Source organism: Passer montanus, unplaced genomic scaffold (assembly GCF_014805655.1).
Source record: "Passer montanus isolate IOZ18808 unplaced genomic scaffold, ASM1480565v1 scaffold75, whole genome shotgun sequence".
Taxonomy (NCBI): Eukaryota; Metazoa; Chordata; class Aves; order Passeriformes; family Passeridae; genus Passer; species Passer montanus.
In genome coordinates this window covers 2,582,185-2,594,951 of record NW_024372702.1, presented here as the reverse complement: position 1 = coordinate 2,594,951, position 12,767 = coordinate 2,582,185, and the positions used below count along the sequence as shown (strand labels likewise).

Genomic DNA, 12,767 nt, shown 5'->3' with positions numbered 1-12,767 from the left:
AATCTACTTTCTCTGGACTACTGACTGTGAAGTCTACGTTTGTTGCAAGATTCTTGACTGAGTGAGGACCTTGTCCTCTGAGATATAAACACCTGTTCCTTTTACTAAACCCTAAGCATGGTTTTGGCTAAATTTGGCTAAGTATTCCTTTCCAAAGCAAAAGCTGCAGTGTTTCTTTTAGTATGGAGCCATTTTGATGGGTGGCTGCCTACACAGTCCAAACAGTTACACAAAAACCTCAGTTTCCTCCTTAGCAAATTAATTCTCTCATATCACCAGATGAATAGAAAATAATGGGTGCTACTGACACTAATCCATTTTTACACTGTGAATTTGGAGATTCTGGATTCAACTGCTGCAGATAAAGGATGACCAAGTATCCACCATGATGCAGAGAAGCAGAGAAAATAGAATTTCAAAAAAGTCAAATGATCTTGTTAGTTGAAGTATTAAAGTCTACAGCATTTTATAGATGGTCATATTTCCTCCTATGGGCCCCACCTCACTCTGAACTGGTTGCACACAAAGACAGAGTTATGCACTGAATGTAGCACTGGGTTATGCCTCACTTGCTAAAGAAACTACCACGGTATGTGCAAATGAATGAGAGATTAATTTGCAAAGAAAATAAGTTTCACTGTGTTTAAAGCACTTCATTACCCATTTCAAAATAGCACTGCTCATCTGACATCTAAAGGCTGCTTGCATGATTCTACACAGTCACTGAGGGAAAAGTCAACTATCAGCTCCACTTTCAGTGACAAACAGCATCTGGGAATTTTTGGAGTAAGTTATGCAGGCATCACCAATTAGAAAACCTTGTTCTGAAAGATGAAGGATCCTGGCTTATCATTCATTCAGAAACAGAATGATATTCAGGGTCGCCTTCTGTTTTTAACTTTTGGTAAGACAGTCTCATGAGAAGTCTGAATTTAGTATTGCAGAGTTTGGAGTTACCAACCCAGTGTGCGTGGGTTGACAGGAAAGCAACTCTACACTCCCAACAACTATTATCTGGCAGCAGAAACCAAAGTTTCAACAACAAAACTGCAACAACAATGAATTAATTCATGAAGTTACAGCAATCCACCAGGAAATCATCCCAGTTAAGGATATTTTTCTTGTAGTCTCCAGATTTTCCCTTCCACATCTGACTCAGCTGGTCACCAGCAAATAAGTACTTTTTAATAACAGCAGAATCCTTCAGCTTAGTAGAAAGTTAACCTTACCAGTGTGTAAACACAAAGCTCCTACCACAGAATTTTAGTAGCTGCATTGTGTTTGCTTGGCAAGGGGTGCCTTCTGTGAGAAGCTGCCAGAAGCTTCCCCTAAGTCTGACAGAGAAGACTTCAGCTGGCTCTGAGACAGATTCACTGCCAAGGCCGAACCCATCAGTGACTGTGGCAGCACTGCTGTGATAACACATTAAGAAGAGAAAAGAAGTTATTGAGGCCAGAAAAAAAGTAAGAACATGCAAGAGAAGCGGCTCTGTATATATCAAGGTCAGCAGAGAAGGAGTGGAGAAGGTGCTCCAGGTGCCAGAGCAGAGATTTCCCAGCAGCCTGTTGTGAAGACCACGATGAGGCAGGCTGTCCCCTGCAGCCCATCAGGGAGCAGAGATCCATGTGCAGCCTATGGGGGACCTCACACCACAGCAGGTGCATACCCAAAGGAGGCTGTGAACCTGTGAGAAGCCCACACTAGAGCAGGATTTTTGGCAGGACCTGTGGCCCTCCAGGGGATCCACACTGGAGCAGCCTGTTCCTGAAGGATGGCATCTTGTGGGAGGGACCCTGAGCTGGAACGGTTTGTGACAGCCCATGAGAAGGAACTGGAGGAACACTGGAGGAGTTCATGCAGGACTTTCTCCTGTGGAAGGGACAAGACACTGCAGCACAGGAAAGAGTTCTTCCTTGGAGGAGAAGGAGTACTTCTTGGAGGAAGCTGTGGTAAAATCACTCTGTGATGAACTGACCAGAACGCCCATTCTTCATCCTCCTGTACCACCCAGGGAGGAGGGGGTAGGAAATCAGAAATTAAGTCCAGGAAGAAAAAGATGGGTTGGGGGAAGGTATTTTTAAGATCTGCTTGTATTTCTCATTACCCTACCCTGATCTGATTTGTAATAAATTAACTAATTTCCTCAAGCTAAGTCTATTCTGCCTGTGGTGGTAACTAGTGAGTGACCTCTCCCAGTCCTTATCCAAACTCTTGAACTTTCTCTTGCGTTTTCTCTCCCCTGTGCAGCTGATGAGAGGAGTGATGAAGCAACTTTGGTGGGCACCTGGTAAGCTCTTCATTACTCCCTTTTCTGTAGTGACAGACAGATGGCTTTTAAACTGAAATTTATTAATCTCAGATCCAGTCAGCAACACTGTGAAGACTTACAGTTCATTATCCAGCTTTTTACAACACCCATCTCTACATCAAACACATTTTCTTCATGTTGCCAGAGATTTCTACGGTTGGAAAAAGACAAAGCTGACATACTGAGCTGTGAAGAGCACCAACACTGTGTTTGCCATTGAGGGCAGTAGTGACACCTCATGAAGAATACAGTAAGTTGCAAACAAAGGTTTGCATCTGCATAACTTGCACAGCGCAGATATGAGTAGCAGCAGCGATAAAGATAAGTGGGAAGCAGGATGTGCTGAAATCAGGAAGACACACTTGAAGCCCTGCAGGGCTTGTCACATGGATTCTCACACTTCCCTCATGCTGCTTGTGCTCAAAGTCTACCAGGTATGTTCCTGTTTTCCTGTGCAACCACGTCCCCAAACCAGGAAAATTACACTCTGAATGAAACCACAAAATAATCAGAATTTTCTTGTGGGATGCTGCTTATTAAAATTCAAAGAGAAGACCTGTCAAACAATTCTTCAGTCAGAAATATAATAGTCCAAATAAAAGACATTTTATGGATACCTAGAGACTGTTCTGGATTATGCCCCTTCCTTCCCACAACAAGACTCCAGGTAGATTTCAGAGGATACTGGTTTCACTCAGATTCATGTCTTGTGCTCTTACCGACCAACACTTGCCACCTTCACCCCTTCATGCAAAGTCTGCTGTGCCTTGTCACCTGATTCAGGAGTCAGACGGGTGAAAAATACTCAGATGTTGTGACTTGGACGTTTTTCAAAATGTGAGCAACTCTCCGTAAGGCTTCTCTGGGATCAAACAGAACAGACATCAACATGCACAGCAAACACAGCTTCATGGTGCCGAGAGTGGAGACTCCTGCTCCAGAACAGATCTTTGTCCAACTCACTCATTTTTAACTCAAAGTGTTTCGCTGATGGCACAGCACCACATTCATTTACTCTTCCTCCAAAGTGCTGAAACTGTGACATGCAAGATGAAGTGCTTGAAATGCAAGAATTTGACTTCAATTCCAACACAGTAAACAGGGAAAAAAAGTTGTGCTGAAAAGCTTTCTTTGAACCTTTGACAGCTACTGTAGTTACACTGCAGAAAGCCTGCCAGTAAAACACTTTTAGAAGAACTGTTCTCTGTTCAACTTTGCCCAAAGGTGAAAGTTTCTGTATAAAGCACAGTTCAAATTTATTCACTGTCACAAAGTACACCAAGAACCTGATTCAGCAAGAAACACACAGAATTTGTGTAATGAAAAAAGACATCGAGTTGAATCAAACCCTGAAGTTTTAGAGTCTCCTATGTTACCTCCATATATCAAAGTCTCTCAGCAATTAGACCTGCAAGTTTTGCCAAACCTTCCAGCATATTTTTCCTAACAATCCAGTTACACTGCACCAGGAAGTACTTTTTTTAAAAATGAGGGTGAATGAATGCCTCAGTCAACTATTTTTAAGTAAGACTTTTTTTAAAAGTACTGTGGAAACCCTGCTGTTAACTGAGGCGCAGGCACATCAAAACCAGAATTGCTGTTAGTGCCTCTGCACATCCTATAGGCATTTAGTAAATGCAGAAGGCAGATTATTGGAGAAAAAGCTGAAAACACACTGTACCAAATGATGGCATACAGAAATATGGGCTCCCCATATTTGTTTTACAGGCAGTGGATGTTTTGTCACTGTACAAAATAAAGGCAATTCCCCCTCCAACAGGGTGGAACTTGCAGTCTTGAGGGGGAGCCAAGGATCTGAAAACTGGTGCTTGTCTTTTGGTATATTCTTGCTGTCCTGAGATACTTTACATTCCAACATGATGCTACATGGCATTTCTGAGAAAGCCACAAAAAAATCTGTACAGGTTTCAGTGCAAGACAAATTACAAAACTGGAAAATAAATTCTTTGACTCATGCAGATGATGAGTAGGCAGTGTCAGAAGACACTTGTTCCAAGATTGTCACTGAAAAAATTCACACAGAAAAATGATGTTGAAATGGGTTTTTATAAGTATTGAGCCATTTAAAAGCTTACTGCTGCAGAACCTGTTAACAAACAGCACTAGATATTTTGATATCATTAACACTAGCTGTGCTACAGGGAAAACACAAATTTTAAACACTTGTAGCACTTCAGAAATAAAACCTAACAAAGTTGCAGTATTACCGAATAGCTCTGCTCAACTGAGATCACACAAGCTATGAATATCCTAGGTAACAGATCTAAATACCTCAAAGGGAAACAAGACTTTACTTGGAACACCGTGTGTCCAATGTGTTGCTAGTCATGTTTAAGGGTACAAATTTCCAACCTGTGTATTCTAGGTCTTATATTCTTCAGTAGCCATATGCTCAGCTGAATCAAAACAAGAGATGGAGAGATCATTCAGACTACATCTGTAATGAGCAAGTACTTTTTTTCATAAAAACAGACCGGTTCTTGATGTCTGCTCACTGTCAAATCCTAAAAATTTCAAGTATTCTAATATTGAAAATACAGACAGGAAGACTAATTATTAGACTTAGAAGGTATCTAAAAAAGATTAACCCTGAGCAGTAACTTTCAGCAAGTGAACAACACAAAGCCTATTAATTTTTTCTGTTAAACTCTGAGGGAAATTACTTTATCCAGCAGTGTATTTTTAAAGCAGGCAGGTACATGTAACAACAACGGATTTCAAAGTCTTGCTGAGTTTGCTCTTTTGGGCTTTGGTGGGGTCTTCATGCAAACACGTTTTTGGGCCAATTCCAAGGCTACCCTTCAGCTGTGAAGCTCACAACACAGGGAAGGCATTCCAGGCATGAAGTGTAACTCTCACCACAGAATAGCCAGTTTTAAACAGTTGATTTGTATCATCTTTTCAGATTGTCCAACCCTTATTTTAAAGGTGACAGAAAACAGGAAATCAGAGTGTGAGGATCCTAAGAGAAACGGGACCTGGGAACACACAGTGTCCAGAGGACAAAGGCTGTATGAAAACTAGGAGCTGAGGAATGAGCAGGACATGCCTAATGTGGTCAGAGCCACTGCTACAGCATTCTGGACTCACAGCCTGAACTGCCTTGGTGTTCAGGCCCAGCTAAATCCAGACATCTCTGCTCTAAAGCTTTTCTGTCAGCACTCAAAACCTGGCATAAGATTACCTGCTGGACTGTGGCAGCTGCGAGGGGCACAGCCACCAACAGCTGCAGCTCAGCAGCCCTTGGGATCTGCCTCTTAGCTCATCCACCTCAGATGCAAATCTCTGACTGCTGAGTTGAGAGCAGTGGAAGCTTCTTCTCTACCATGGCTCCACTGAATGAAACATTTGCATTTCTCATGCCACATACAGGCTACTACAAGGCCTATTTTTATAAATTTGAATCTAGTCGTGAGGTTCACAGTGACACAGACACACACAGGCTGTGCTCCCCAGGGAAGTTTCACCCTGTAGGTGAAGTGCAGTTCTAAATGCCTACCTGGGACAAGGACATTAAGCAACTCAGCCATTCACAGGTTAAAAAACTTCTTATACACTTATGTAAAGGCAGAAAATTTTAAGAAATATTTTTAACTACTATTTTTCATAGCACATGAAGGCCTATGGTCCTCTGATGATCAAGAGAGAAGTTCTAAATCAGAACAATTTTTTCTTTTCTTAAAGAAAACCTTACCTATGCCTCAAAACCATTCTGCTTCAGTTCATCCTAGGGATAGGATAACATCTAATAAACTACAGAACATTCAAACCAACCAGCCCAGGTGTTTTGCACACCCTCATAAGGAGGGACTGACAACTGTTTTGGGGAAGGCATAACTCCACCTCAGACACTTCAGTAAAAATGAACATTTTTTTGTGTATGCGTGTGTAGGTTTTTGTTTCCTTGTTTTTGTTGGGTTTTTGGTTGTTATTTTTTTGTTTGTGTGTTGTTGTTTAGCATACAATAGACTTGGAAGGATAAGAAACTCAGTCAAGAAGGAGTTCATACAACCAAGCAAACTAACCTTTAGAGTAAGAGCAAAGCAAACATTCACCTGTCATTTTCAAGACAGGACTGAGCGACTACTCCATGTATCACAGAAGATGCTTTTGTAAGCAGCAAATAGCTTTTTATTTGGCTGCACTAGAATCTCAGCTTTCCTTGGTTTGGATGGGTGCTTTTCCTGCATTCTTGAGCACATGGACCACTGCTCTCATCTCAACCTGTTAGCATACATGTGCACTCAGGTGCCAGACAGGGTAATGCATTAACTAACTCTAAAGCCATCCATGAATCAACTTGCCTTGCTGCTGCCTGAGGAGCACTTGCACTCAAATCTGCAACCAAATGACCAACTGATAGGTGCTGTCTCTCCTCTCTACTGGACTGAGCCAGAGTGAAGCACACTACAGCACTGCAGGAAATTCAGATGTCACATTCATTGAGCAGCTGGTTGTCTTAGTTCCAAATAAGTTAGCCAGCAATGCTCTTTGACTCTCCTCTCCAGATCATCTCTCATGAACTTCAAAATACATGACAACACATTAAACTAAAACAACTTTTTGCCAATTCAGATTTCTTGCCAGGGCCTCTTTGTTCCTGACAACACTTTCCCAATCCTGCTTTGGATCATCTGCCTGGAAATTTTCTGTGCTTTGTTTAATTATTCTGATCTAACGTCTTCAGAGTTCACAGCAGTCCACAAAAAGGCAGCTCTTTGTGTCCCCACTACTTGCTCAGTTTTCATCACCTCCATCAAGGCATCTCTAGAAAGACCCTACCTCTGCTCTCATATGTCAGGTCTTTGAGCCAGGGTAGCAGCTGGTCCCCACCATTAAAGCCATGAATGACTGTATTCTGCATTACATTTCATGTGACAATTGTCTGTCCTCTCTTCACACTGAGTTTCTCTCTTCTCTGGAAGTACACTAGTACTTCTGTAGAGTGACTCGCGTCCCTACTGGCAGACAAACACTGTCAAAAATCAGTTATATATTAGCCTGAACTTTATACTGTGAGTTGTGAAATGGCTTACAGACATCTGCACTGAGCAGATACAATCTCATTAAAGAGAGACGATTAGTCAGTCTCTGGCTTTGCAAGAGCACACACTTGAAGAAGACTCTCAGACTAAAAGACTAAAAGAAGAACATGAACTGATCCAGAGAATGATATCTTTGATCTGAAAACCAGCTACTATAGCAACAGATACAGCTTGATGGCTTTTTTCTTGATGGCTGAGACTCTGAAATACTATATGCACTGCTAGTAATTTGTTTTGTCATTTAGAAATGCTCACTAGAAACTTGAACAGTGCCTACTTAGCAAGTACTCCTGTTTACTAGATGAGATCTTGATGATATATGGAAAATTGTTTGGTCTGTGTTAATTTTGCCACTGCTGTCAGGTTTTTGTACCACTAGGAAATCAAGGCTGAGCCAGGGTATTCATGTGGCCTTGGGTCACAGAAAAGTCAATCTCACTCGAATGCTTGAATATAGTCTCATATTAAATGCTTGCACTGTGCTGCACTGTAAGGAGAAACAGCTAAGAGAGATTTTAGGTCAATAATGTATAATAATCTCACCTTTCTTCCCTCAAACACATTCCAGCAACTATATTTTGTATTTCGGTCAGGATCTGTGACTCCTGCTGCCAGCTCCTCATCCACAAGTCCCACACTTTGGTAACAAGCAAAACAAAGCTCACAGCAGCAAACTCAAAGCTACAAGGAAGTCACTTGTCACTGGTGCTCATCTGCATTTCCACTGATAGTGGCTCATTTAGCAGTGGGAATGTCTGGGTCTTACTATCAATCAAGTTTTGCCTACCTCTTAATTATACAGGCTCCATTCAGATAAACTGAAGTAGTTCAAGTGAAGATCAAGCCTGTGTCCCTCTAAAAAGCTGGCAATCTTTGAAGATGTGTTTCAGACTTTAGGCATGGTAGTATTTCCAAAATGAAATCATATAAATGCTGATTAATATCACCACTCTCTGCCACCAGCAGCCACTTCCAGTCAGAGACTGCTGTGCTGGAAACATTGCAATGAGCAGTGCAAGGTCCAACAACGGCTGACCACCAGCACATCGCTCAGGGATCAATACAATCGTTACTAACACAACTCCTTGCTACTGACAGCGATAAAAAAGAACCACAAGTTTGGTGTTCTCTGCAAGTGTGGGGAAGCGTGGTCATTGCAGGGCTGCAGCAAGACAAGGTGGAGGAGAATGGGCTGACAGGGACCTATCTCATGAAGTCATCAACAGCAGCCACAAGCCCATGGGATGAAATAGCCCCATGCAGCATGAAAGGCTGGGGCTGAAAGAAAAACAACTTTCCAGAAATGGCACTTGGGCTCTGGAGGGGAGAAAGCTGGTGGTGGGGCAGCTGAGGCAGCCAACTGCACCCCGGGCTGCAGAGGCAAGGCTGGAGCCCACTGGGCAAGGGGCGTGATCGTGCCCCTCCAGCAGGCACCCACGGGAAGGCGCCTGCTTCAGCTCCCTGTCCTGACTTTGAGGGACAGCAAAGCCCATGCGAGGTGGTGAGGGCCCTGGAGCACATAACATGCAGAGGTTTCCACTGCCAATGAATCAGAGTATCTCAGGTTGGAATGGACCCATGAGTTCTCATGACACAGAACAACTTAATGAAGAATATTCTGAAAAATTAAAGCAAAGGAATGCTCTGCAGTGAAATTGGAGGCTTTTATCCTGTTAATAAGTTGTTGGTATTAGGAGGAGAGCTTAAATATTTTGGAATATTGTGGTTCTACCAATTAACTGATAAATCTCTTATGAATCCTCCAGGTTCTGCTGAGATGCTGCTTGAACACATTTGGTGCTGTGACCACTTCCCTGTTCTAGTGACCGACCACCTTGTCTGCGAAGAATATGCTGCTTGAACACATTTGGTGCTGTGACCACTTCCCTGGGGAGCCTGTTCTAGTGACCGACCACCCTGTCTGCGAAGAACCTTTTCCTAATGTCCAGTTTGAACTTGCCCTGGCACAGCTTCATTCCTTTTCCTCATGTCCTCTCACCAGTCACCAGAGAGAGGAGCTCAGCACCTGCCCCTCCACTGCCTTGCTTGAGGAAGCAGTAGGCTTGGATGAGGTCTCCTCAGAACTAGGCTGAATGAGCTGAGTGACCTCAGCTGCTTCTCGTCAGTCTTACCCTTGAGAGCTTCCATCCTCCTGCTTGCTCTCCTCTGGGAGAGCACACAGCCTAAGAGTGTGATGTCCTTATCCCCAGGCACCCAAAACTGCATGCAGCACTCAAGGTGTGACTGCAACAATTCCTGCCTGTTGCTGGACAGGTGGAGACTGTCACTTTTCCTGTTAATTACGGAACCACTGCTACATTTTGGCACTTAAAACAACATTGGAGTTCACTAAAAAACTTGTCCAGTGATTCCCCAAAACACAAGTGGAAAAAACGAAATTCAGAGGTGCCATGCAGAGCTGGCAATAGCAATAACCACAAATTTAAATACAATTTTCATGAGAGCCAGGGACACGACAGTAACAGATGCCAAAATGCATCTAATTACAAAAAACTCACTGGACAATTTGCAGCACTACATTCCAGGTACTGAAGAGTCTGGTTCCTTCACAGTCCAAGTAATAACACATTTATAATTAGAATTTCCTTGCTGGAAATGGGTGAATTAATTTTGACCATGCAAGTAAGAGAAGTTATTCCACAGACACTGTTTTCTCACCTCACCTACAGGCTTTGAGAACTTCACAGAGGGAACATGCGAATGCCCCTGCTTACAAGGCATTTGGAAGTGTAATAGAAAAGACTAATGCATAGCAGTGGTATAGTGGAAGCTTCTACCTGTTCCATCAGTTAGCTGACATAATGAAATGCCATTCCTTAAAATAAGTAATGAATTTAGCTAATAAGATTTTCAAGTCTTTTTACCTAATTGGATTTTTTCCAAGTCACAGCTGCTTTTCTTGCAATAATCAAAATCAACAGCTGGCCCAAATTTTATAATATACACTCAGTATACACACACAGATGCTTCCAGACCATTATCATATACTTGCACCACTTCCCCATTATGTTAAGTGGGGAAAAGTGATGAGATAGCACTGGAAGTGGTGTCATTAATTAATTTATTATTAACGAGGGTGTTAGAGTGCCTGGTTCCACCCAGACAGCCGAAGTGCCCGAGTCATAAAGACAGCAGGAGTTTCCTGCAGAGAAAAGTCTGCTCCACCTGTCTGAGGACCTCAGTGCGTTTTGACAGGAAAACCCGACTAAAAATCCTCACAAACGGAAGCTGACAATGGACATTCACGGCTCCAATCTTTCGTACAGGGGGGAGGCCACATTGCTTGCTACAGCGACCAACTCTTCCACTCCAGGGGGAAAGGGACAGATCTGACACCAAAGTAAATTTCTAGTACTGCTTCCTTTACAACAAAGAGGAAAGCAAGCAACTAAGAAAATGCCTAAATACGAGATACAGATCGACTCTTTCAAGCCGCTTAGTGAACATGAGGCACAGCGCACTAAAATAAGACATTTTGACTAAACCCACATGGCGTGCGTGTGCTCCTGCACCGAGCACACACGCCACCGCTTCTTTCCTACTTCCAGCAGGAAGGAAAAGCGGCCGGGTCGGCTGCGGCTGGATGTGAAAAATCGCAAACTCACTGACATCTCATCCCCGCGGCGAGGAGCCCGGGGGTGCCCGGGCCGGCTCCCGCTTGGAGCCGGGGCCACGGTACCGCTGCTTCGCCACCAAAGCGGGACCCGGCCTCGTGCCGGGGGCTCCCCGGGAGCGGCCCCGGGCAGGAACCGCCGCTGCTCCGAACAGAGTTCCAGCCCAGATCCATCCTCGGCTCTCCCCGACCCACCGACCGCCCCTCCTCGTTGCCTCGCCCCGGGGCTCCGGCGGGTTCAAGCCACGTCTCACAAGCGACGCCAGCTCGCTGCAGGAGACCCCCGTGCCGGGGCCGCGGGAGCGATCGGCACCGGCGCCCGGCTGCTGCAGCGGCTGCGGGAACAGGCAGCGCTTCGCACCGGGCCGAGCAGCGCCGTGCCCCGCGCCGCACAGCTCGGGGCAGACCGGGGCTGTGGGTGAGTGACGCCGCGGACGGGGGCTCTCCGTGCCTCCGCAGCCGGGTGGGCAGCGCCCCGCGTCCCTCGGGCCGCTCACCTGCTGCTGGATCTTCCCGTCCTCGGTGACCACCCAGTGGGTGGTAGCAGCAGCGGGCCGCGTCCCCGAGGCCAGCAGCGAGCACAGGCCCAGGGCCCAGCCGGAGAAGACCCATACCCGTCCCAGCCCGCCCCGCCCGGACGCTCCAGCCGCCGCCATCTTCCCCAATCCCGGCCTGCTCGCACCCCCCGGAAGCGGAACGGCCGCCGCCGCCATTTTGGGAGCGGGCGGTGCCGCGCTCTCGGCCCGGTGCGGCCGCGCCGGGGGCGGAGCGGGAGCGGAGGCGGGTCGGTGCCCGAGGCCACGCCGGGAGCACCCGGCCCGAGAGCTTGCTGTCCTGCAGCGGCCGCCGGCTGAGGGGCGGCACAGCAGCGGGAGCGCGGCCCTAGAGCACCGTTACAGCACCGCGCACCCGCTGCCCCGCGCGGGGACCGGGTCCGGCCAACGGCGGCTTCCGCAGCCCTGGCAGCCGCCGGTAACGGCCGAGCTGCTGTCCCGAGCACACGGCCGGCGTTAAAGGCCAACACGCGCCGTGTGGCGACACGCTGAACGCTTCAATTTAAAAGAGGTGATTTTTGTCCGGGGCACTGGAACATTTGCCAGGACCGGTCGAGGGAACGACTTTGTGTCCCGCGCAAAGCAAGCGGTGCACATACAGTGCGGCCACGCACACACAGTTAATGCCAGCCTTCCCACGACCTGCCTGAAGAGAGCTCTGAAGGCCACATCCCTTCTAATGCTTTTCGGTTACACAGCAAAACCTGAACTTTTCTTTCCCTGCTCCAGTTGACAGTAAATACCAACCCAGCAGTGGGAGCCTGTTTCCCCAGTACCAAGAGAAATCTAAAGGCTGCCACATTCAAATGTTGTTCTGTTCCATCTTTCTGCAGTCCAGCTTCTTGGGAACATCAAACTTCCCAGCACCTATTAAACAGCAACGTTTGTTTGCACCTCAAACTCATTAAGTAGAAACAAGAACAACTTTACAAAATGGTGGCAGTAGTTCAACAGATTTGGTTTGTATCAGCCTAGAGAAAATACTGCACAAGTATGATAGTTCCTTACTGCTGCCAGAGTTTTCAAATCAGGCGTATTAGATTCCACAAAAAACCCTAGGCTGCCCTTCCAAGTGGCTCTTGCTCTATGGTAAGTGTCAGGAAAATCCACAAACGCCAGACGTTTATGTCCAAAAAGGAGACAGGAGTCCTGCAGCTTTATTCCAGTAAAAGGAGGGAGTCCACTGAGGCACAGAGCCATGGGGT

The 12,767-nt window shown here is 45.9% G+C and overlaps 1 protein-coding gene across 2 annotated transcripts in view; it reads right to left on the bottom strand.

Annotated features, from left to right (window-relative positions):
• The window catches only part of TTC17 (tetratricopeptide repeat domain 17), a 55,738-nt gene extending 44,002 nt beyond the window's left edge, over nt 1–11,736 (bottom strand). For both annotated transcript variants that reach the window (XM_039730966.1, XM_039730967.1), the window contains exon 1: nt 11,506–11,736. In XM_039730966.1, the coding sequence (XP_039586900.1) occupies nt 11,506–11,721 (216 nt within the window). In that variant the 5' untranslated portion in view covers nt 11,722–11,736. The remainder of the gene's footprint in view (nt 1–11,505) is intronic.
• Nucleotides 11,737–12,767: the final 1,031 nt, after the last annotated feature.